The sequence below is a fragment of the Polypterus senegalus genome, chromosome 4 (genome assembly GCF_016835505.1).
Source record: "Polypterus senegalus isolate Bchr_013 chromosome 4, ASM1683550v1, whole genome shotgun sequence".
Classification (NCBI taxonomy): Eukaryota; Metazoa; Chordata; class Cladistia; order Polypteriformes; family Polypteridae; genus Polypterus; species Polypterus senegalus.
In genome coordinates this window covers 221,869,233-221,896,695 of record NC_053157.1, presented here as the reverse complement: position 1 = coordinate 221,896,695, position 27,463 = coordinate 221,869,233, and the positions used below count along the sequence as shown (strand labels likewise).

General features: G+C 37.6%; 1 protein-coding gene across 1 annotated transcript in view; it reads left to right on the top strand.

Moving 5' to 3' along the window:
* The window catches only part of tesk1b (testis associated actin remodelling kinase 1b), a 110,709-nt gene that overhangs the window by 56,056 nt on the left and 27,190 nt on the right, over nucleotides 1–27,463 (top strand). Inside the window, 3 exon segments of the mRNA XM_039751999.1 lie at nucleotides 3,917–3,965; nucleotides 13,472–13,618; nucleotides 20,877–20,959. Coding sequence (XP_039607933.1) covers nucleotides 3,917–3,965; nucleotides 13,472–13,618; nucleotides 20,877–20,959 — 279 coding nt within the window.

Sequence of the window (27,463 nt, the reverse complement as noted above, 5' to 3'; positions counted from 1 at the left end):
TGGAAGAAGGTGGCACCAGTGTGGCTACCAGGTGTGTATGGGCATTGTGGTTACAAGTCTAAATACTGTGTTAGTACAAGAAGAAGAGGGCTGCCAGAGTAAAACAAGGCCTACAATAAAAGTGGATTCCATGGTAGTATAATGCTTGGTTGAATTTAAAATTACTTGTAATTTGGATGTAGATGGAATGGGATGAGGTAGCGCTTTTGTAAGACAAAAGATTAAATGCCAAGTACAAAACTTGTGTTTTTGTGTGGCTTCGTTTCCAGTGTACCTAAAGATTATTCCTGCCAACACACAATGGCCAATGCTAAACTTTGCACCTGAGATGATGGTATAGGAGCATTTATCTTGATCTACAGTTATTCTTGAACATTGTACCTTCATTTAAGCTGAAGCATTTATTTCTAGTTTATGAATCATTTATAGGTTGCAGGGTGCACAGTGCATCATCAATGCACTAGCAAAATTTACTTGCCCTTATGAAAGCATAGTGAGAAACTCTGCAATTTACTGTCTAAAACGATGGGGTGTAATCTCAGTTGCAGTGGTAAGAAAGCACATACATGCTGGAAATGACCAAGTCTTATTAATTGGTAGGTTTGATTACTTGGCTTAATCAAGAGAAAGTCTGGAGTAGAGAGAATATAATGTGCTGTGCCATTCTGCTCTGGATAATAAGCCATGTCTAAACTCTTAGCTTTGAAGAGTTTTGGAAGTGTGCCCATGGTGTGTTTTCAAATGCCTTGAATTCTCTGTCAAGTGGTAATTCCTTTGGAAGGCTCTAATGTTAAGATTTTATTTACTTCTTGGTCCTTAACATTTTTTAAATGTTCAAAAGGACTTCAGATGCTTAGTCTGGCAGGGTTTTCTCCTTGGATTTCCCCGTCTGGTTTTGAAACCCCACACTTATGTTTAAGCTTGTCTGAGCAGCTACCTTATGCACTGCTGTTGATCAGAGCTCATTAGGAATGCCCGTTCATTCCTGGGCCTTTCTGTACTTAACAGGAACTTGGCCTTGAAAGTTTTGCATGTGTTACTTTTTTTTCTTCTCTTTTTTCACTCAAGGTTTTTTTTAAGGCTGCTTTTTTTTAGATATATCTGTTATTGTCTTTGTCTTGGACCTGCAGATTTTATTCCTTAAATAGTACTGCCCTCCATTTCAGTAATAGTTGTTCACTGTACAGGACGTAAGTAAAAACTGACTGTCATGAATTTAACAAAAGCAATAATAAAGGTCACTTTTATGTAGCTCATGTTTCTTTGCTCGTAGTGTAAAATGTGTTTACCTTTTTTTTAACCATCAAACTTTGTGCAATACCTTTTTCACTTTTCCATCTGAAATGGATACTTTTATTATGTTGCAGTATCATGTAGTTGTTTTTAGGGAGAGTCAACCAACAATGGCTAAAAATGTGAAAACTGGATTTCAGGTGAATTTATTTCTGTAGGCAGTTGCAAAGTTATATGGTGGTGACATGCCGCTATTGTGACGGTAGGAGCAAATTTCACACAGATTGTGAAAAAGAAATAACACTGATTCTTTTGTATTTTGCCTGGGCAACCATCGGGGCGGAGTGGTGGCTCTGAGGCTATGGATCTGCACTGGCAATCAGAAAGTTGCTGGTTCGAATCCCATAAATGCCAAAAGGGACTCTGCTCTGTTGGGCCCTTGAGCAAGGCCCTTAACCTGCAATTACTGAGTGCTTTGTGTAGTGAGAAAAGCGCTACATAAATGCAAAGAATTATTATTATTATGTTTATAGTCGTCAACAGTCTATATCTGGGGTGTCGAACTCTGGTCTTGCAGGGCCACAGTGGCTGCAGGTTTTCATTTTAACCATCTTCTTAATTAGTGACCAGTTTTTGGTCCTAATTAACTTTTTTTGCATTAGTTTTAATTAACTTGAGTTGTGCCTGTCACACAATATCTGAAAATAAAGAAAGGTTAAGGTGGTCTCAGTAACGTTCAGGACACCAAAACATTTGATGATGTTCTTAGAAAAAACAGAATATCAACAGTTTTGGAAATGTCTGCTTGTGGCAGTATTGAGAGCAGCAACGTGCTGTGAAATTAAATAATGGGTGTAATTACCAGCAAGAATTAGCTTCTCATTAAGAAACTGGTTGGAGTGAAATTGGTTGCTCGGTGACCAATTTATCTAGTCATCTGTTGGCTCGTTTCACGTCTCATTTCTGTTTGGTTGTCATTTCATGAAGAAAAGAATCGATTCAGAACACTGAATCCTTAAAAACAGGGCTCTTAAAATGAAGGATAAAGAAGTTAGTTAGCAGAGAAACCTGGTCACGGATACGAAAAGGGTTAGGATAAAAACATGCAGCCACTGTGGCCTGGAGTTCGACACCTGTGATCTATATACACTTAGTGAAATTTTATCTTCGTTAAAATAAATGAAGTTGAATCTTTTTTTTTTTTCCTTCAGTCAGTAAAGTTTTTAACTAGCTATATTTAAGTGATGAAATAATGGATCACGGAATTAATTAAAAATACAAAAACATACACACACACACTCGCTTACTTTTATAGTGGGATTCAGATTGAACCAGGCAAATTTCTAAATGACATACAAAAATTTGCTACCTTCATTTGCCATAAACTGAAGTGATTTTTTGACTAGATACTAAATAAATGTAACTGTTCCAATAGGATTTCCCTGAAGGTTTAATAGGTATAGTGCAATTGTCTTTTGGTTAATGTATTGTCAATCAAATATTGCGTTAATCTTCTAAAATGTGATTTTAAAGGACACTTCATAGCGACCAATGACCACAAAGTTTTTGTGTTTCAAAAAACAGTATCTGGTGGCTTGTGAGGTTATCTGAGTCATGCACAGGTAAAGAAAATTTGTGTTCCTCTGCAATGAACTGCATTTAGTTCATTCCTGGTTTTACCAGAGGGCATCCTCCCACTACTTTTTATCAATCTCAAATGCCTCTCCTGAGGTAAGTCATTGCATATCTTTATATATAACTCTGTCCTTTGTAGGGAAAGAACATTCTTTTTCAATAGTGTAGCTAGAAAGCAGCCATCTAACTGGAGTTGAAACTGAAGTGTTACTTGTTTGTTTTAAATGATCCTGCTGCATAATTTTAGTTGAAAACGTTGTTACACATAAGCTTTTAAAAATGTTAATTAGTATGAGTATGGATGTGAGATCTGCAATGTACTCTCATCTGTTTTGCATCCAGAGCTACACAGATAGGCTCCAGTCCCTCATGCCCATGAACTGAATTTAAACAGATTTGAGAATGTTACATTAGTGCATGTAGTTTATCTAAGTGCAAATGCAGCATTTGCTGTTACTATTGTATTTAACATTTATAAAAATGAAGGCATAATTGTTGTCATTTGTTTAAAATGAGCACATATTTTGGTTTTCTATTTTTGTACTTATGCGGTTATCAAGAAATGTACTGTATGATCAAATTTATTTTAAAATAGTTATCAAATATTTCATCAGATGTTATTGAAAAAAGTTTCGCCATCAGTAATAGCCTTTATTAAATCAGGCTGGCTGCACCCTGCATGTTTACATTTCTGCTAGATGAGTATTACACTGTGGGTTGCACAGCAAATCTGCAGTGTGCATTAAAGTGGCATGTTTGTACTTTATAGGTCTTAGGCCATTTTTCACAGAGAATTTTTATTACAGAAAAAAAAATACATAAGAGTAAATGCAACACCTCGTAAAAATGTAGGGAAAGATTTATGAGATTTTTTTAATGAGGAGGCTAGTGCTAGAGCTGTAAGTGGCAAGGGGGGTGTAAAACCATCAAGTAATATCGAACGCAGAGTCTTTAGTCGAGACAAATAAGCAATTCAAATGTAGTGTAGTTTTCAAACATAAATATGAATATATCATGTGTCTCACTCTCTTTCTCTTTTTATCCACAGGTTCCTAGGTGTCTGCGTTCATGAAGGCCAACTCCATGCCCTTACTGAGGTAGGTCACACATTATGAACAGAAGTCAGTGACGTCACCTCACCATTAATTTTCATCTGAAAGTATCTTTTGTACTAGCATGTTTTAGGAAGTTATTTCTTTTAAAAACTGATCTAGTCAAACTGATCAATACCTTATAGAAACTAGTTAATCAGTGTACTAGTATATCATCCTGATAATGGCCGTCAAATTTCATTTCCATGTGTTTTATCTGTCAGTTTATTTCCCCATTAATGGTTAAGATGCGAATTAACAGTGTGTCCCAGTAGCTCACCTTCAGTTTGATAGGTTGGCTGATTTACTGTTTCTGTCCAGTGTATTAAAAAGTCAAAGTCATCGGTTGTGGATGAAAGAGGACAGCATGTCGGTCAGACAAGGTCCCCTCAGGGCTGTGTTCTTTCACCACTTTTGTAAATCCTCTACACTAATGGGAGTCGCAGTAAATTTATAAACCGGTTAATTCTAAAATCTTCTGCTAACTCAATGATTGTAAGCCTACTGAATATGAATGAAACCAGGCATGGTCCAGTGATAAGATTATTTTGTTAACTGATGTGATGAGTCTTTCCTGCACCTAAATATTTTTAAAAACAAATATTTGATTTTAGAAGAAACACCATTCACCCACAAGTAATAATAATCAAAGACCAGGCATTGGATACTGTTGAATGTTATAAATATCTAGGAACAACCATGAACTCAAAAACTTTTAATGAATATACGGAAGCCATATTTAAAAACGGACAGCAGCGCCTCTACTGTTTAAAGAAGCTGAGTCTTTTTAGTGTGAATCCTCCTATTTCATTACTCTTTTATAAATTTTGTATTGAGTCCGTCTTTAGTTATGTTCTGCCGGCATGGCTTAGAAATCTTAATATCGGCAACAAAAACAGAATTAATCAGACTGTAAAATGGAGCAGTTAAAATAAGGTCTCAATATTTAGATCTCACAGACCTGTTTAATAAGCAAGTATTACGGAAAGCAGAGAACATCTGTCAGACAGGACTCTCCAACTACATTCTCAATTTTAGTTGTTGCCATCGTGTCCCAGGTTCAAGATTGCAAGGATAAAATACAATTGGTTCAAATACTTTTTCATTTCAACTGGGGAAAAGTTAACATTCCTATCATTCATGAGTCAATCTAAATGTTATTGTACTTTTTATGTGTAATATGTTTTGATCTAATGTTTCACTATAAGTATTATGTTCAGTGCTATCTCAAATATATTTAGTTGTGTGCCAGATGTGTATCTCTGTGTTATGTTGCAAATTATTCAACAATGCTACATTTGGTTGAGGACATGGTGCTAATTGGTGAGGAGAGAAAAATTATTCTGTTAAAATTTTGCTTCTTGATAGAAACGAGAAGAAAAGATTAAAATTAATTAAAATTAATTAATTGCATAAAAACAAAAGATTTCAATAGGTAAAAAAATGTAATGTGTGTGTTACAACTCCCACTAATATGTTTACTCATGCTAATGTTTGTTAAACATCAGTTATTTATAAAGAACAGAATTTTTTGACAAGAACATGCCCTTTAGCCCAGAAAAGTGTGCTAATCCTATCCACCTCATTTCCCCAAAATAACATCAGATCAAGTTTTGAAGGTTTCTAAAGTCCTAATGTCTACCAGATTCCTTGGTAACTTATTGCATGGATCACTCTGTGAAGATAAACTTTCTAACATATGTACAAAACTTATCCTTAACACGTTTCCAACTGTGTTCAGGTGTTCTTGTTGAATTAATTTTAAAGTAACAGCCCCAATCCACTGATAGTATTCATTTCATAATTTTAAAAACTTTAATCATGACACCTCTTGATCCCCCTTTTTGATTAAATACAGTATGCATGGACATCAGATGATGCAGGTGGTGGTGGGAATGTGTCTGTGAAGTTCAAAGTCATAAAATCCATGAGGAGCAACTGCATCATCATAAAGCAAGCAGCAACCATCCTCTTTAATAAAACCCTTGTGTGCGTCCAGTGTCCGTGTGTGCCTTCTGGTGAAGTGCGCAGGCGCGGGGCCACACGGCACATGTTCCGTCTCTTCCTGTGCATTCCCTGTGTGTGCAGAGACAGAGAGATACACACAGGTGCGTACGCGCGACAGACACACAGGCAGGCCCACGCGAGAGACGGACAGACAAACACGCGTGCACGAGAGATAGGCACGCGCGTACACCCACGCGAGAGACGGACAGACACGCACGCACGCGCACACACACACACACACACACACACTCGCGCGCAGGCAGGCCCACGCGAGAGACGGACAGACACGCACACACGCGCGCAGGCGGCCCACGCGAAGACGGACAGACACGCAGGCAGGCAGGCAGGCCGGCCCACGCGAGAGACAGACACGCACACGCACACGCACGCGCAGGCAGGCAGGCCCACGCGAGAGACGGACAGACACGCACACACACACACAGACACACAGACACACACAGACAGGCAGGCCCGCATGGGGGACAGACACATTCACGCACACACATGCAGGCCCGCTACAGAGACAGACACGCGTGCATTGTTGCAATGTTACTTTTCTGGGTTATTAGATTACGGATTTTTCAAATGTTCATTTTTTTTCCTGTGCTTAAAACTCATTAAAAAAAGGTGTTTTTAGCGAGCGGGTCGTAAGGCTATAGCGTGAACTCTTGCAGTGTTAGTTTTCTCTGTTGTTCAAGGTTTTCTCAGTGTTATTCAATGTTTTTACATTTAGTTTACTATTACGCTGTGCATTCAATGGTATAATTAACTATATTTGTGATTAAAATCTTAAAAAATATATATTTACATACAGTTCATATGATCTGGAATGGATTAATTGTATTTACATACAATCCTATGGGGGAAATTACTTCGGTTCCACTGTATTACTTTCCGACAAAATTACAGGCATTTTACGGAAATACAAACCAGTATTACTGAGAGAGAAAATTAAAGGCACACAATACAGTGACGCATATTACAGCCACATACAAGGTCCCTTACCATTTAATATAGACTGTTCCTACTAATGTTTATGCACTACTGTTCTAGCGCCCGTTATTGTAACGGGCTTAATGTCTAGTCACTTTATAAAAGTGGTCACAGATGAATGTGGGTCAGAGACCTTTTTAAAGCTGCTGCTTTTTATTACTATTTTGACAGGTAGACTACTTAAAAAAATTTAAGTTCATGGTATGAAAGGTGCAGACTTCTCTTTACCTTTTGATTTTGCTGTGTGTCTAAATATCCAAGTACAGTATGTTCATAGCTATTTAGCAGTTTTATTATGCAGAATACCAGGCGACAGTCAGTAAAATGTAAAGAATTCCCTTGGAGAATAGTCCTACTCATTTCAGTGTGTATGCCCCCACACCCTCTTTATGATCAAATAGTTCTTCCCGTGATTTCCATATCTGGTAAGTAAGTAGTGATATCTCTGTGGACTGCTGGATTGTTCAGCTGTGAAAAGAACAGAACTCAAGTAGTTTTTAAGTATGCCCTTTAACTCCTTGAGGGCTGAATATCTTTTCCAAAAAACTCAGTTTCCTGAAAAGCACACAAAGCAATGGTTTCACACATAAACAAACATAAAACATCTGTCACTCCGTGCTGTGGCTGCTGTGTTCACCTATTTGTGGTGTCTGGCAGCTGCGCAGGGACAGATCAGTGGCCAGTAGTAGGAATGCTCAGCGGGTCGGCTACCTGGCTGTCTTCATGCGGCGGGTGGGAGGTGGTGGCATTTGCACTGCAACACAATCTAGTTTACACCTTCTTGTCATTGTAAGTGGCGGTCCTCCCAGGCAAACATTGCCTTAAGCACATCAGCTACACAAACGTGTTCAGCATCGCGATCTGCTGGGGATTGTTCAGCTGATGGCAGTCCCTCATTTTCGATCTTCATCTCCAGATCACTTGCATCAAAATCAGAGTCTCACAAGTCCAATTCACCAATAAGTCACAAAAGGTCATCCACTTGATCTCTGGCTGAATGTCAATGCCATTTTAGAGGTTGTTTGCTCTTCGCTAGTCTTGCACGCACAGTTAATCAAAGTCAAATCGGCAAAGCTAGCTTTCCTTCTAGCAAAGAGAGTCGAACTAAAACAGAAAGGTGAACTTTGTCGACATTTACAGCAGATCTATCCCTGAATTTTAGAGTTAAAGAGTTAAAGAAATTGAACTAAACCCTTCAATAGAAAAAGCTGTTGTTCAATTTGTAGTGATTAGGACTTTTGTTTATTTGCATCACAGTTAATCTTTTTGTGTTATTGGTTTTGTTTATGCAGTAGAACAGTGTGTAGCATGTGCAAATATATTATTATTCTCTATAACAAGTGAGTGTATTATAGATACTTTAGTAAATTAGTGTCCTAAATATAGTAATTCATTGTAATCTTTCTTTTTATATGCAAATGAGACCTTCTCAAGGGTCATAATGTTCCAAGGTGAAATGTCACCCTTCTATACAACCTCAAAACATGAGTATGGAAACTCTCATTCTGTGTTCCTTATTTAAAAAGGTTTGGATAATGAACTCCATTAGAGATTAGTCATCAGACAGCAAGAGTTAGATATTAGTTAGATATTCACGAATGTGCTACAGATAGATGCCAAAGTTTGTTGTAAATAATAAAACAATGACCTGTATGACTCCATACCTTTTGTGAATTAGTTGAGGTCAAAGATTCAGGTGCCACAGCAGTCAATAAATTAAAATTCAATGGTCCCTAAGATTTAACAGTCTTCATGCCTTGAATTTGCTCTTTTTGCACTGCAAACTTTTGTTGTTATCATTTAGATAAAAATGTAATTTAGTTAACTTATTCATCGCTTAATAATATGAGTAAGTCTATTATCCTAGTGTCACCAGAATGCTTAAAAAAGAACTGTGACAGAATTCAAATATGAACCTAAATGTGGCTGGCAGGATGTCACAATACCAGAATTTTTGTTTTTAGTACCACTACCAGTGAAATGTTACTATACTCTGTAACCTTGGATACCATGGTAAAAACAAATTCCATTCTATGGCTTTTTTTTTTATTAAAGTACCCCTGTTATTCAAGCAAACAATATTGTGTCTTTTTTTGTAATGCAATATACAGGAAAAGGTGGAATATTTAGTATATCTAAATACTAACAGTAATAACAACTTTAAAATACTGGTATATCCATCAAGTAGTTACCCAACTATCATTTAAGTAAACTAGTATTGGCATTCAGGAATATCAAAATACAATGCCGGGCTTACAATTTAATGTGTGGTAGAGATGGAGATCTCCCCCAATGTAACAACAAATGTGAAGTTTATAATCTTGGTGGGATTTCCAAATAGGATTTATAAAGAATCATATATTATGAACTACCTAATTTTTCTTAGCATGTGCACATTTTACATTTATTCTCCAAATTTTCTATTCAGTAGCTGAAAAATATTGCTTAAAATATTACCAACAATAAAAATTCAGACATTATTATATTTGTACTGTTGAATTAGTGAATTCCAAGATAATTCAGGACATTTCCATTTAAGCACACTTTTTAAAGCTGTTTTTTTAAAAACATGCTTTTAAAATCTGCTTTGTCCGTGCATCACTGTGTTACGTTTGTAACATTTGCTATTGTAAGCTGTATAAATGCATTATTAGTTGGTTAAAAAGTAATTACTTCTTGTTATTGCTTATGCCTTTGTACAAATGCAGAATCTGAAAATTACTTGGACTGCTATTGCCAATAAATGTGTAACTTTGAGATAGCATTACATTCTTCAATGTACCATTGAAATATATGATGTGTGCTTTCACTTATTTACCTTCAAAAACCAAACCAATGACACAAATTCATTATCTGCACAATCATATTTATCAGTGAAGTATGCTGTCTTTCTCGTCCTGCTGGCTGCGTGTTTCATTGATTATGCATTTCTGTTAACACAGTACATGTTGTATTAATAGGGAGATGCCCCCTCTCCTTTGAAGCATTGAAACACTACATATTACTACATATGTTCGGAGTAACACTGTGTACCCAAAAAAAAAACCCTACAAGGAGGTGCCTGTGTCATCACCAGTGTAGAAAAGCTAAATGGAAACTTTCAGATGAGGTTGCTTTGATGTTTACTTGCTACAACTGTTGTTACTGTTGCAATTCCTATTTATGTAACGGTGGATGCATGTGAGGTCAAAAACCCAACCTGCCCCCAGTGACCCTGAACTGTATATGCCAGTTTGAAAATAGGAACTGTAAAAGTGCACATTAAATTGTGAGAATTAAAGTGAAGCCTCTGTTTATTTGTAGAACATTATTTAAAATGTGACTAATCTCACTATCTTTTCATCATCTCTTATAAATGTGTGACAGTACAAGTTAAATTATTATACTTTATCTAATCGATAGTCATTTTACTCTCAAAGCATGCACAAATCCGTTTCTGTACTCACTCCGCTGTGGGGTAAAAGTGTCAATTATTAGAACCTCTGTGTGTGTCTGTTAAGTAACAACTACACTGAAAGCACTTCCAGATAAGATTTCTGCTTTTTATTCTTTGCAACATGTGTTGATGTGGAGCCGTATGCTTACCATTGTGAGCCATTTCCATATGAAGTTTTACTCGCAATGTTCTTACATATCATTGTGTCTTCTGTAAGTAAGTAATTCATCTACTTTCAGTAGCCCAGTCACACAAGTATGATACCGACTTTCACAGTACTACCGATACTATAAAAAAACAAAAAGCTAGTACTGTTACATTTTCAAACTTTGGTATTGACTTGGACCATTAATAGTATTTTGTGACACACCTAGTTGCTTGTATAGTTTAAAATGAATAAAAGAAAAAATCGTCTACATGTAATGACATTTTCTAACCCACCTAATCCAGACCATGTTCTTGAGAGGGTTTTGTGGGGGGGTGTTTAGTAGGGCTAAAGTCTGTCCCAGCTTACATAGGGTGCAAGGCAGGAACAAACTCTGGACAGGGCTCAGTCTTCTACATATGGAGAGACAAAAGCAAAATAATTTAAATAATATTGGTCTTTTATTCTAGTATTCCATTATAGAAAGATTAAGGACATGTAGTAGATTCACCACTATCTGCTGACAGTGTATAGAAATTATGTAAAAGAGTAATAAGGTATGCTATACGCCTTCCTGCACAGCAACCAAATTAATTAAATGTTCTGCTTAATCTGTATAACGCAGCTGTATTATACACATTTTTTTGCCTTTTTTTAGTATACGGCTGCACCAGTGTTAGACATATTTTTCTGATTTCATGTTAATGTTAAACACCATTTCATTTAGCAGAAGCTTTTTTATCCAAAGTGGCTTAAAAATAAATCCTTAAACATTCAGTTTTAGTAAAAAAATACTAAGTTAACAAAAATGGGGGAGAGAGAAATCATATTTCTGTACTTGGCATATCTAAAGTAAGATCCATGAGGAAAGGCTGAAGGAGATTCATTTTTTTTATTACATCTAAGAAAAATTTAGAGTTATATGAGAAGTGACATGATTATAAAATGAACAATCAGGGTAATTGCCATCAATTAACTTAGGCTCTGCTCTTCAAACAGAACAGGGGGTCACAGATGGAAGTTAGGTGTACATTTCTGAAGGAAGTTAGAAAATACTTGTTCACATAGGACAGCAGATGCATGAAACAACATATCAAATTAGTGAAACTGAAAGGAGTATTTTGGAGAGCTACAAATCTTAGCTTATAAATATTTAGAAGACGTTTAATGAGCAGGAAATAATTAGGTATGTTCATCTAAATGGCATTTTCTCATCCTAATAAGCATTTGTGTATTAAAGTGATCCAGTGGCTTTACAACTACATCAGCATGCTTGTGTTTTTGGTATGTTAATTCAAATTGCATTCAGAAGTGAAAACACAATTTTTTTTTTTTAAATATGAAGTCAGGTCAGGTTGGGGATTCCCTCACTGGTACAGCACGTTGCTACACCCACCACACAATGAAATAGCTTTGATCCTGGTTAGCAACCCCCAAGGCAGATGCACCCACCCTCCGGAAATGACCATCTATCTGCTGCAGCCAGATGTTACATGGGCGCCCCTTTGGCCTGGTCCAGCTGCTCGTGACCTAGATCACCCTCAGGAAATCACACCACGTGAAAGTAGTGCTGTAACTGATGCTACCTCACAATGCAGGTAATGTGTCTCATTTGGGACTCTGTGAGCAATCTCTCATTTGACATAAAGTCACACCAGTGGTACCCAAAGATTCTTCGAAGAGACACAGTAATGAAGGAGTCCAGTCTTCATCTCGGGTCACTGTATAACGTTCATATCTCGCAGCAATAGAGAAAAACAGGAAGCACCAGGACTCTACAGTCTTGGACCTTTGTCCTTTTGCAAAGATATCTGGAGCTCCACACACTCCTTTTCAGTGACTTCATGACCCCCTTATGCTTTCATAGTCTGTCTACTGACTTCATAGAGTCACCAGAGACTTGAATGTCAGTGCCAAGGTAAGTGAAACCTCTTGACAAGGTCAACACTCTCTCCGCATACAGACACAATGCTAATGGCTGTGCCCAAGAGGTCATTAAAGGCCTGGATTTTGTTTTTTATCCAAGACACTCGGACTCCTCGCTCAGTCTCTTGAGAGCCCTGATCAGAGTCACCATTGACTCTGCAAACATCACAGCATCGTTGGCAAAATCAAGATCAGTGAATCTTTCTTCACCAACAGATGCTCCACAGCCACTGAACCCCGCGACCCTGCCCAACACCCAGTCCATGCAAGCATTGAAGAGAGAAGGAGCAAGAACACAACCATGAAGACCCCCAGAATCAACTGGATACAATACAGAGGTTCTGCCTTCACCCAGCACAGCACTCACAGTACGAATGTGCAGACCAGCCGTGATATTCAACAACCTTGGGGGGGATTCCGTGAAGTCTCAGGATCTTATACAGGTCAGCTTGATCAACTGAGTTGGACACTTTATGAAAATCTACAAAGGCTGCAAAGAAAACATCACTCAACATTTATCTATCAATAGTAGCACTACTTTTTTCTGGATATATTTCATTTTTCAGTTGTCCATCTGCATTAGAAACAAATGCATTTCCATTTAAATTGTTTAATTTATAGGTTAATAAAGTAATCTGCTTGTTTATTACCTTTTTTAATTGAAACAGAAGCATATGTTATAAATTAAACTTCTTTAAATGTACATGTTTAAGGGAGAGAATAGAATATTTTACTGTTTTTTTTTTTTTTTGTCTTGTATTAAAATTACAACCATCCTGGACCTGAAGCATGCCTGCTATTCTCATTATCAGTCAGACAAAACTAAAGGGCAAAGTGTAGGAAAAAAAATGTCAGAGGAAAAGAAGGCAATTCTAGCTCTGCATGCACCCAATTTAAATCCATGGAAATTAAGTGTTTAACTTTTGTCAGTCTAAAGCTTTAAGTCTTTTTCTTTGCAGTCTAACAATATGTGTACTGAATATATTGTTCAATTCTTCTCCTTAGTACATCAATTGTGGGAACCTGGAGCAACTCCTAGACAGTGATGTGTACCTCTCATGGTCTGTCAAAATGCAGCTCGCTCTAGATGTGGCAAAGGGTCTAAGATATCTTCACTCAAAGGGAATCTTTCATCGAGATCTTACTTCTAAGGTAAAGTATGTGCATAACGCATTACCTTGTCTAAAACTCAGTTAAAATTACTGTACTGTCACACATTTTTGCTTTGTAAAGCTTCCTTTTGGCCTGGTCTAATTTTTGCCAATTTTAGGTTTCCACGACACCAAGATTCATTTGTATTAATTGTATCAGTGTTTTGAAATAAAAGTGTGAACAGAGAATATAATCCACTCCAAAGTTTAGTGACTGTGTATTACTAGACTTGTGCTTGTATTGATTCTTTCACAGTTTGACAGACTTTCTGATTGGTGGTCTCATTGTCACTATGAATAAAGAGCAAGTGCAAAGATTGTTATATTGTAACCTACCTAAGCACTGCAGTATGTACACCTGGTGGGCCAAGATTCACACAAACACCTCTAAGGTAGATTACGATTTATTTGATTCAGTATAGGAAAACCAATATCAAGCCTCAAGTAATCATTCAAATTTCCACCCTTCCAGACAGTAAAATAAACGTGAGTAAAAGATTTAAGTATGTAAAAAAGTATATTAATGAAGAACTTTACAAAATAAGCAATAAGCAAACTCTTACTAATACACATTGTTTTGTGACTTCCAATCCCCCGACATGTATAACAGAACAAATATATCAAAGTCTGTCCCTTGGAAGTTTTCACATTTTATTGTTATACAACATTAAATCATAATGGATTTATGTTGACTTTTTTGACATTTATTAACAGAAAATGTCTGTTTAATGTCAAAGTGGAAATAGATCTCTAAAAAATTATGGAAATTAATTACAAATTTAAAACAGCAATTATTGTTGTTGATGTTTGTTTCCTCTGCAGTTTTTAGAGGAACCAATAGATTTTTATACACTGAACACAAATATGTATTTGTAATTTCTGTATTGTGTAGGGTTTTCAAGAAAACTGCAATTATGCATGATATTGCAACGTATGTAACACGAGAGAAAACTAGAAATGTTTTGCTGCAGATTTTTGTTTGTAGTCACTGTCCCAGTGCTTCACGTGTCAGTGTCCAACAATAGTGTCCCAGTTTCCCTGGTAGCGTTTTTTCATGTTGGCAATGTCATGGTGAAACCTTTCACCATGTTCGTTACTGACAGCGCTGAGGTTGGTTGGGAAGAAGTCCAAGTAGGAATAAAGGAAATGTATCTTCAGTGACAGGTTGCACTTCGTCAACTTTTATGCTTGGAGCAGACTTTCAACCTGTTTGACATAGTTTGATACCTTGTAGTTGCCCAGAAACTTCAGAAATCACATTCTTGAAGGCAGTCCATGCAACACATTCGGCACCCTACTGAAGGCCATCAAAGTGACTATCCTCCTTCATCTCTTGGATCTGTGGGCCAATGAAAACACCTTCTTTTATCTTGGGATCACTCATGCTTGGAAACATCTGTCGCAAGTATGCAAAGGCTTCATTTTGCTTGTTCATTACCTTAACAAAGTTTTTCAATAGCTGAAGTTTGATGTGCAAAGGTGGAGGAAATATATTCTCTGGATCATCCAGTGGTCTTGTTCACCATTCTTCTGCCCTGGAACCAATTTCCTACTACTTGGCCAGTCCTTTATCACATAATGTGAATCTTTTGCTTGGCTGTCCCACTTGCAAAAAAAAACAACAGTACTTGGTATATCCAAGCTGCACACTGAGTAAAACTGCAACCACCTTCAGATCGCTGCATATATTCCAATTACTGTATACCTCGAGTACTGCATGTGTTTCAGCAGCAGCTGCATGTTCTCATATGTTCATATGAACAGCATGTCCAACAGGTATGGAAGGGTAAATATTGCTAGTTTTCAGAAAAACAGCCTTCACACTTAACAATGATAAGTCAATAAGCATTCACCATTCTGTTGGATCATGTTCATACCCAAGAGCAGAAAGTATATCGATGTCACTACAACAGGTCAGAATGCCAACTTGTCTGAAGAATTTTGTCAAATTTTCATGGTGGTGGCAAAATAGTGAAATTTTTGTACTTGGTGACAATAGATTCTTTCCTTGCAACCTTGATCCAAATCTCTAAAAAGATCATTGAGCTCTGCTTGAGAAATTAAATGAGGATAGCTGGATGTTGAATGCTCGAAATCTGGATCATCATCAGCTGCAGCAGCTTCCATCAGCATCAGTTTGTTCATCTCTGCCTCCTTGTCCTCATCCTCTAGTGTCCACACCTTTGGCAGTTTTGGAACAGGAAGACTTTCGTTCTGTGGCACTGGTCTCATTGCTAAGGCCAGGCTCGGGTACTCAATATACTTCCTGTTCTTGGAAGAAAATTCTGAGACATTCGTCATACAGAAACAACAATCAATTGCATGATCCTTCTTGTCCATCTATATCAGGGGTTCTCAATGTCGGTCCTGGGGACCTCATGTTGCTGCAGGTTTTTGATCCAACCAGCTTCTGTTTTTAATTGAAATCCTGGGCTAATTAAGTGAACTGATATTTCCCAAATTCTGTGTTTAGGGAACAATATATTAATCAGAAAACCAAGTTTGCTAAAAAAAAATATTAAAATGTACCAATCAATTCTATAGGAATAATGTATTTTTTTCTTTTTAACAGTATTTTCATCTTGATTTTCATTCTACTTTTCAAGGTGTTCCAATTGTTTAATTAATCCATTATTTACTAATTAGTGGGTCTGACGCTAAAGTAGTTGCAGCCTTTGATTATTCAGTGTTGTTTGCCAGTGTGTCTGATCTGCTCGTTTTTAGTTGTCATTATTAAGATACAATGAAGGGGGGAAAACTGCACAGAGAAAGGGCAAAGTATAATGAAATCAACAAAAGAAAGTTAAGCATTTAAATCTAGCAAAAGCAGAAATATTTATAAATGTCTTATAAATGTAAAAATCATGCTGCTATGCTTTTCTGAATGTCGAATAAAAGGAAAAAAAAATACCAGCTAATTAAATGAGATCATCGTTATCAGGTGTTTTTACTGATTAGGAATCTGGTTGGAACGAAAACCTGCATCCACAGGGGGTCCCCAGGACCGAGTTTGAGAAACACTGGTCTATATCATTGGGGTGGCAAATGGCATGGATGGACGCACACCCTTCAGCTAAGCTTGCAGACTGGTAGCACAAGATGCACATATACAGTATGAGGAGCCCATACTTTATCCTGGTCACCAATTTTGCACCCAAAGTATAACTCTTTTGGAGTGCTGTCATTCTCCTTTTCTGTGCTTTTAAAGTGAACTCGCCACAGATGTAATGAAGTGTGTCACGGCTATTGCAACATTAGCGCAGCATTTCAAAAATTATATGAAATTTAATTCACAGCCTTTGACCTGAACAGTTTTATTTCTAATGTACTCATTTACACTGACATCAGTTAGAAAAACTGCAGCAGCTACTCACTGTGGCTGCTAGGTATATATAGGGCAGAAAGGTTTTCTTGCAGTATTTTAGCTAAGAGAGTCTCTAGTTTAAAATGACATTAGATATTGCTGTAAAATATAATGATTTTGACCTAAGAAGATCATGAGCTACTGCCAGACAGTATATGTACACACACACACTGGTCAGCTACAACATTAAAACCACTTGCTTAATATTGTATAGTTCCTTATGACACCTTGAGGTATGGACTCCTATAGTATCTGTCACCAAGATGTTAGCAGCAGATTATTTAAATCCTGTAAGTTGATAAGTGAGCCTTCCATCCCACATGTGCTTGCTCAGATTGAGATCTGGGGAACTCTTTTTCATGTTCCTTTAACTAGTCCTAAACAATTTTGCAGTGTGGCAGGGCCCATTACCCTGCTGAATTAGGATACCAACCACTGCATACTGGGAACACCAACACAATGAGACACTTGTCAGAGTCTCTCAAATCCTTATGCTTGCCCATGTTTCCTTCTTCAAACACATCACCTTCAAGAACTGACTGTTCACTTGCTATCTATATCCCACCCATTGACTGGTGCAAATATATACATCCATCCATCCATTATCCAACCCGCTATATCCTAACTATAGGGTCACGGGAGTCTGCTGGAGCCAATCGCAGCCAACACAGGGCGCAAGGCAGGAAACAGACCCTGGGTGTGGCACCAGTCCACCACAGGGTGCACACACACACACACCCACACACCAAGCACACACTAGGGACAATGTAGAATCATCAATGCACCTAACCTTCATGTCTTGGACTGTGGGAGGAAACCGGAGTACCCGGAGGAAACCCACACAGACACGGGGAGAAAATGCAAACTCCACACAGGGAGGACCGGGAAGCGAACCCAGGTCTCCTAACTGCGAGGCAGCAGCGCTACCCACTGCGCCACCATGCCGCCCAAATATATACCTGTACATATATAGGCATATTATGTATGTATATTAATATATGTATTTGTATATATACTATGGAAAAAAATGGCTTGACACAGGAGAAGGTTTGTGGTAGCCACCCGTATACTTGAATAAAGACTGCAAAAGGTAGGCAGTTTTGTTGTAGTGTAGTTACAGGTTCGAATCCAAAACAGAACTGTCTGACAGAAGAAAGATAGCTGGTTTTTAAGGTCGTTCAGGCGAAATGACGTCATCGGGCCTGGAACCGGAGGTGCCATCATTAAACCTGGAACCAGACAATGTCGTCTTCGGTTCCAGCCAGAATTTCCCGTATTTGGTCTGCAGGGGTAAAAGAGAGAGGATTATTTCACTCTGCCTCCCCCTGGCCTCGTGTGGAATTTCCTTCTTTTGAATCCTTTAGCTGCCTCCTATGCGCACGTGTATGACAATACATATATGTGTGTGTGTGTACTAGAATGTATTAAAATTGTAATGAAATGGAATGATCATTTTTAAATACCATCTTGGAAATTGTCCCAGAGGACAGCTAATTAAAAAACAAAAACAATACAGGATGGATATCTAAGGATGGTGATGGGTCACATACTGTATCTTAAGGAGCATTGATAATCAGTTGAAATTACAGAATACAGTGGACAGCATTTAGAAATTTAAATAGCAAATCCAAAGTATAAAATAAACGGTCATCTTAATACATAAGAAATAAATAGGTTATAGTGGGCATGGCATGAAATATTAAGCTGTATAATGAGTTGTACAAAGTTCAATGATGTTTTTAATCAGAACATATGTTAATAAGCAAATGTTTTGTTTATGATGTAATTGTAATAGAATATGTTTAAGTACCTTAAACGTGCATTAGTTTTTTTTGTAAAAATCGTAATATTGTGTGTCAGATGTAAGTGTAAATGTTTTGTTTTTGTAGTGTCGATAATTATGTTTTTCCATATACAGCCATTACTTACCCACATGTTCCAAGACAGTCTCATTCACAAACAAAATCTGCCCTGTAAAATCTCTGTAAAATTAAATCAATATTTACCCCAAATTAATGCATGTACATGTCTGTCTTAATAAAAAGTAAATTTAAAAAAAAAAAAAAGTATATCTTAGTCAATCAAAAAGTCTCACTTAATAAACAGTCATTGGCAGGGCCTAAATTTCCCTTATATAATTTTTAAAATTATAGCATCAAATGGGAGCTGTTATTGTTTTGGGAGACTACCTGACATGTGCATATTCTAAATTTATTCACTTCCACTTTTCTGATCAGTACTGTGTTGCTTAAAATCAGTACTACAGAAATAAAACTTCAAACATTATTGTGTCTGTGCTGTGTTGTAAGTTTATTGGTTCATTATTGACCTATGTATAGAGTACAGTGAAATTCGTACCGGTGTTCCATTTTGATTAGCACATACAATGCCACTCTTCAGCTCCATGATTTGTGAGAAGAGCTACCTTACCTGAAAACATCTGTTTTCCATACCAAAAAAATCTCTGAACAAAGATTGTAACTCTGTATATACCCTTTGATATTTTAAGTTTTGAAGTTATAGGAAAGGCTCTGTCTGGAAATCTTTATTTAAAGATAGACTGTTAGATAAAAACCACTATAAACAGTAAAGGATGTTATAAGAAAGACAGGCAATGCATTAATGAATATCAAGATCATTAAGGATATTTTCATTTTCTTTAAAGTTACTTTTGTCATGACGTCCTCTTCAAATCAGTTTTTTCAGAAAATCACTTTGCCAGCTTTGTGATATTTGCTGTGGTGAGGCCAATCAAATACAAATTTCAAAAGTCACACACTGCTTTCATTTTCTATATCTCCCCCTTCATTTGTTTAACCTTTATCCCCAGCTTTAAGTTTACCTTTGTGAAATCAAACTTATCAGTTTGAGATTGATTAATTGTTTCCCAACTCTTCTCTTACAGACATATTTAGTTGTTCTGAAGGTACTTCAATTATACTTTTTTTTTAATGCTTATAAATGTATACCCAAAGAGAGTTAAGCTAAGTGATCCTTATTTAGTTATTACTTGTAGTTGCAGACTTCATCCTATTCATGTCTTTATCATTCATGTGTGTGTGCTATATGTGCTTACATTGAGGTTGCCAGATTTTAGTTGTTACACTAATTAATATTACTTTTTACAATTAACTTTTTAGCCTGGTTACATTTTTCTGGGCTTCAGGGTAATAAGATGAATCTTTTGCTAAAAATAATTTTTCCCTATGTTGGTGTCCAGGAATTTCTTATCAGTAAGTCAATCATTGACATGTAGATTTATAAACTGTATATACTGTATAGTTTTATGTGACAGCACCAAAGTCATTAAGTAGCAATAAGAAGTATAATTAACATGTAATATTATCTACCCAGGTTTTTATTTGATTTTAAAGATTCATAACTCAAGAGAAACTGCTAGTCAAAATGTAGTACTGGCAGAAGTAACTGATGGGTGAAAAAGTTATTCTTAACAAAGAAAATAGATTATGACACAACAATCTGTTTTCTGAACTCGGTAATTTAGAGTTAGAGAGTCTGCAGGAGTAAATCACAATTTTCTACTTCAATCAACCTACAAGAGATTGCATTGACATCTTTATATCAGCTTCACATGTTTTGTAATCTCATATAGCAGAAAATAATTGAAGTGCTCCTTCTGAAGTGTACAGACTGCATTACTTCTTTTTACATTTAAATAAAGTAACTGCTGGAAGAATGTTCTAAGAATTAAATTGTGAATGAACAAATAAAGCGATTTCAGAATGAATAGGAGGATTTCAAGACTGCCTGCTTCCACAAATGGTCTACTGCTAGGCTAACGTGTTGTGATATATCTGTCTCTATTAATATGCATACAATGTAGCATCCTTACCAACTGTTTTTTCTTTTGTCCTATTCTCACATCTACTTGCAGAATTGCCTTGTCCGCTGTGAAGATGGCAAGTTTAGTGCAGTGGTGGGAGACTTTGGATTAGCAGAGAAGATTCCCAACTACAGGTCGGTGACTTCTAAAAATTTGATAATCTGAGCACATAGGGACAGTCATTAGAAATGTGGCCTTAATAACTCTCTGAATAGCAGGCTAAAATCATATTAAATAATGATTAACTAAGTGTTTCATAATTCCTGTTGTATTATAACCCTCTCTATGAAAGTCATAAAAACTGTTACTCAGCAGTTAAATTGCTGTACGTATCCGACTATGAAATTCACACATCTTTTGTAAGCAAAAAGCAGAATACCAATGTGTGCTTATATTCTAAGAAGGTAATTTTTGTAATGTACTTGCTAATGGTTTATATTGTGGATTGCTTTTTAACTCCTACACAGTTAAGATAATGGGAGGTGGAGGGTGGTTCAGTGAATTTTAACTTGGTCCAGTGGAACCGGAATGTGGACAGCTGAAAAAATACAGAGCCTACCGCTTAATTTGTTGTGTGTATTTATGATCAGCCCTCTTCTATTGCCAATAAAAAGTTATGAAAAGATCTGTGCAATTTCAGAATGTCTCAGCTTGACATACTTTAACAAGTCTTGATATCGGCACATATTTGCCACTTTACAAAGCTTTCCTGGGGATATTTTAATGAAAGAAGACTGCACCAGTAGGGCCAGTTTGATGGACACCAGGTGCACTAAGTTTTCAAGTCTTCTAATTTTTTCAAAAGCAAAAAAAAAATACTTTTCCTTAAAAAATGTTTTGTAGATCTATACAATGGTTAAGTTCACATTTTTAAGCTTTGACAATTCATGACATTTAATGCAGAAGCCATTCCCACTGCCGAGTAAAATAGCTGTTATTCTGTGATCATCTTTCTTTTTATGTCTGTTTGTATTTTTCACAGTCTTTGTAGAATGCTGCTTCTGTGGTGCCATCTAAATGTTCATATTGCTGTATTTCTGTGAGTTCTAACTGTAATTTTTGGCCTGCACAGCCAGCTTCACAACCTTGCATCTTAAGGTGTATGTTTGTCACCTTATCCTGGCAGTGTTCAAAAGATGGCCCAATGCCCTTTAAGACTACTCATTTACTTTAGCTTTTAATTTGCAGTTAAAAATGTTCGTACAAGTAGAGATAATCTGTGAATATGGATTTAGTGCCAGTGAACAGCATCTTACAAAACTGAAGCCATGTTATAAAGCTTAAAGCAACGATTCCTCTTCCTTCTAATGGCTGTTCAAGTACAGAATATTCTATGAACACACCCAAGTACTAACCTTAAGACACACCCACTCTGATATCTCAATTGGCAATGAGCCCATTTATCTAATTGTTAGAGTTTTAAAATTTTTCTTTGAGGTACTTGGCACCCATTGCAGCAGCATGTTTGAAGACTTAGAGGAAAGATGCAGGGTTTTTTGTTTTCTTTTATTTTTGAATGAAAGGATCACTCAGTGTGCAAATCAGATATCTCTGAATTTTGTGTGATTATATGACAGTTTTGACCACTGCAAATAGCAAACATTACTTTGTATAGCCCGTACTATAGTCAATACCATTTCAAGTTCCTTTAAGGGACATTAAACCTATTTCTGGCTTTGAAAAGCTGGAGGATGGGCAGCTTTAGATAGATAGATAGATAGATAGATATACTTTATTAATCCCAAGGGGAAATTCAAATACTCCAGCAGCAGTATACTGATACAAAAAAACAAAACAAAAAAATGTATTAAAAAGTAATAAAAATGCATGTAAAAACAGACAATAACTTTGAATAATAGAGAGTCACATAGTGTGGGGAAGGAACGATCTCCTCAGTCTGTCAGTGGAGCAGGACAGTGACCGCAGTCTGTCACTGAAGCTACTCCTCTGCCTGGAGATGACACTGTTCAGTGGATGCATTGAGTTCTCCATGATTGACAGGAGCCTGCTTAGCTCCTGTCGCTGTTCCACAGATGTTAAACTGTCCAGCTTCATTCCTACAATAGAGCCTGCCTTCCTAGCAAGTTTGTCGAGGTTTGAGGTGTCCTTCATCTTTATGCTGCCTCCCCAGCACACCACGGCATGGAAGAGGGCACTCACCACAACTGTCTGATAGAACATCTGCAGCATCTTATTGCAGATGTTGAAGGACGCCAACCTTCTAAGGAAGTATAGTCGGCTCTGACCTTTCCTACACAGAGCATCAGTATTGGCAGTCCAGTCTAATTTATCATCCAGCTGCACTCCCAAGTATTTATAAATCTGCACCCTCTGCACACAGTCTCCTCTGATGATCATGGGGTCCATGAGGGGCCTGGGCCTCCTAAAATCCACTACCTGTTCCTTTAACTGCCTTGTTCAGAATTACTCAGTCTGTGCTGGGACTGAAACTGGTAACCAGAGAATTTAAAGATCACTATCTCAGCAACTTGGTCACACTGCCTAATTTAAAAATAAGTAGTAATCTGGCCTTACCCAAAGTGTATTGTTTCTGCAGTGTAAATACATTTATCAAGAATGTCATTATCAGGCCTGATAAAAGTACAGCCCAGCTCTATAGAGGTCTTGTGAAGACGGCTCTTTGTTGATGTTACATTAGCATTATGTACATCAAACGTGTAATGTTATCAAAGAATGGGAGAGGCATGTGCTCCCTTCCGTTCCCGGCAGTACCTTGCACATACAGTAACCTGGAATCACAGAGTGGATTTAGGTGTGGAAAAACATCAACAATATTAAAGCCATTTAATTTTAAAGTTGTCCCTTCCCGTCATGAAATTCTATCCTGACTGGTACAGCATCTACATATGTATTTAAGGAATATTTATGAGCTTGTCCAAATGATATTTTTTACCCTTAAACTCTCAGAATTCATTTTATCTTTTTAGGATATTGTGTGAATATAGAGTTCATGCATCATATCTAGGTTTTTCTCCTTTGCCTGAACAGTGTGTTTTTAAATGTAAGGATGAATGCAGAGTGGCAAACAGATCTTATTAACTAAAATATCACTATTAAGTCAGTTAACAACATAAAATGTTGCAGAACTGTGTAATTGCTAAGAAATAGTAACAATTCCTGGACCCTTTGTGGTAAAGAGGATCCATGGCTAGGAAATTAGTGGCTAGTTTTAAATAAGTAATCATGACACGAGGAGGTGCAGGCTCCAATCGGGTGTGAGTGTGCAAATGTGTTTCACCCCGCGGATAATTGGGGAACTAGCTGACCATGCCATATACATGTGTGCAGCCGGGCGGATCAGTCAGGCACCTCAATTATGCAGCGGAGTGAGCAACTCCTTGCACCTGCACCCAGTTAGGCAGCATAGAATAGAGGAGCCTACACAGAAGGAAAAGAAAGAAATAAGGAGGATAAGGGAAAGAGGGGGTGGTAGGGGGAGGCAGCCAGCCGGCCGGCCGGAAGGAGAGTCCCTTGAGGAGTGCATGGTCAATGTTCAGGGGCTGGAAAAGTCTACTCCAGATGAGCAACCGGAGAGCTGGACTAACCTGCTGGTAGGACTCACTGCGGGAGTAGGAGAGGCTTGGATGGTGAGCCGTGTTAGGACCACAATGGCCACAGGGACCTGAGCCTTTGCAAGCTGAGGTCTGGAATGGGTGTCCTGCTGGGAGGCATGGGACTGCAGGGACCCAGACTAGAAGCAGGAGTTGGATAGCTGCGCCTGGCGATTGGGTGTGTCCTCTTCTGCAAGGTCCTGTTTGGGGTTAGCAGAGGAGATGTAGATTTTAAAAGATTGCACCAGAGACTACATTTTTAAAGGAAGGATACCTTCTTGTGTTTTAACCTCATTTAAAAACGATTATTTATTTGACTTGGTTTAAAACTCCACAATTCACTGTTTTAATGGGTTATGTATTTATTGAATAACTTTTGCACTGCACTTTTGGATGCTTGATTTGTTCGGTTTTAATAAAAGTACTGAATCACTTTCACACCTACCCCTTGCTTTGTGTGAGTGTCCTCATTTGCTAGGAAGTGCTCATTTTGTCCGGAATGACCCGGTAGCACACTGTCACACCTTTCACTTGTTTAACAAGTGCAAAAAAAACATTAAAGCAAACAGCTGTTATTACAGTTCCTATGTTCAACGGGTCTTCCTGTTTTTGCAGATCTTCAGCAAATCAGTCTCTGCAAATGACATTAGTTATTGTCCTGGCCCAAGAGTCATTTTTTTTTTCTTTGATAACTTTATAAGAGGCAATAGTTTCCAGTCACAGGCTTCAATTGCTGCAGTGTTCCATTATGTATACACTGTAAATGCTCACCACTTCAGGGGTGTCCTGTTTCTTTTTTTATTGGGTACTTGTTGCTTTGTAATCATTGCATTCTATGCAGTTCCTAGGAACCTTCACATTTTTGGCTTAGTTTGGTTGAGATTCAAAATTAAGTATAGGCTAATAACAAACCCTCTTTACAGGCATGCTGGCACATATTACTTTGGCAACTCCTGTGCTTCTCCAGCAACTTTACTAGCAATATCTTCTTGTATTCAGTGTGTAAGGACAAAGTGCAGCTTCACTCTGCAAGTGCCTGTGCACCTCTCTTGGGCAACTGGTGGCAGCTCATGCTATGTCATTCAGCAGTTGACTCCCATTTCTCACTCCCTCTATCAACACAGCCTCAGTAGCTATCTGTAATTGCAGTGTGACACTCTTCACCGCTCAGTGAAATTTTGCTCTTGCAGCTCTGATTTACACTGCATACAAATTCCTGCACCACAACAGATCTCATGATCTCTACTTGACACTATAGCCTTTCTTTTCCTGTTTGGTCTAAAGATGTTTTAAAAGAGAACAATTCACTTGTCTGGTAGTCATTCTAGGCTAGCTGTTAAATAATCTGGCATGCATCAAGCAAGGTACAAGTCACTTTAGAGAATAATGAAAAAATGATGGAAAACATGCAATAATTGAAAGCTCGTTTGACATTGCTACACTGCCAGACATTATAAAATCAAAACATGAAAATTTTCTGAACATAATGATATTTAATGATATTGGTATGTTAAGTATTTCCTACTATGTATAGTTTTGCCAATTATATCACATAATATGGCCTTCTTATCCAGACACAAGCATTTATATCAACAGTGGAAAAACTGTTACTTCATTTTTGATCTACTTCTATTTGTGATGCTCGTAAAGGCAACATGCCGAGTTCCATAGAGGATGCCTCAAAAATCATGTAATTACTGTGCAATTATTATAGCAGTTAATATTTTCTTGCCACTGACAATAATTATGAAAGATACCAAATCCTTTAAACTTAGAATTTGTCTTCTGATAAATTGTAACAGAACTGTAATCTTGCTTCTAATTATAGCAGAAGCAGCACACTTTTCTTGGACACAGATGGGCAGACCATTGCATAGGGCTCCCAATGTGTCTTACAACAAAACTTTGAAAACCTTGACATTAATAAAAACACATTTTCAATCATCTAAAACCGTGAAAATTAAAAAAAAAATGTGAAATGTAATGGAAACATCTAAAATGATTGCATTTTAAAGATAAAGCTAGTTGTATCTGTAAGAATTTTACCTGACACAACAAAATATATTGGAAGATTGAGTGGGTAAATCAAAAAACATGGCATTGTGTGTTCACAGGTGGGTGGGACCATGACTCAGGTAAAAGCATATGCTCAACGTGACTCCGAGACACGCCCACCTTCGAGCAGTAAGGAGGAGGAGGATGTGACCATGCGCTGATAGAGCGTTGCTGCACCCACCACTTGGCAGTATGGCTATATTGCTCAGTAACTGCTTTATGTCTGTTATGGTATATTTCAAACATGGATAGGACACAGCAATGATATCTCATGCAAAGAATTTAGTCTTTGTTATTGTATTGTGATTAAAAAAAAGTCTTGTAATTTACTTGTCCTCTTCATCATTAGAATGTACACATGTAATAGATTTAAAGTCCTACGAAAAAGTTTGAGAACCCCTCTCAGCCTGCATAATAATTTACTCTCCTTTCAACAAAACAGATAACAGTGGCATGTCTTTCATTTCCTAGGAACATCTGAGTACTGTGGTATTTTCCGAACAAAGATCTTTAGTGAAGCAGTATTTAGTTGTATGAAATTAAATCAAATGTGAAAAATTGACTGTTCAAAAATGTGGGTACCCTTGTAATTTTGCTGATTTGAATGCATGTAACTGCTCAATACTGATTACTTGCAGCACCAAATTAGTTGGATTAGCTCGTTAAGCCTTGAACTTCATAGACAGGTGTGTCCAATTATCCATCCATCCATTATCCAACCAACCATTTTCTAACCCGCTGAATCCGAATACAGGGTCACGGGGGGTCTGCTGGAGCCAATCCCAGCCAACACCGGGCACAAGCCAGGAAACAAACCCCGGGCAGAGTGCCAGCCCACCGCAGGGCACACACACACACGGGACAATGTACCTAACCTGCATGTCTTTGGACTGTGGGAGGAAATCAGAGCACCCGGAGGAAACCCACACAGACACTGGGAGAACATGCAAACTCCATGCAGGAAGGACCCGGGACACGAACCCAGGTCTCCTTACTGCGAGGCACTACGCC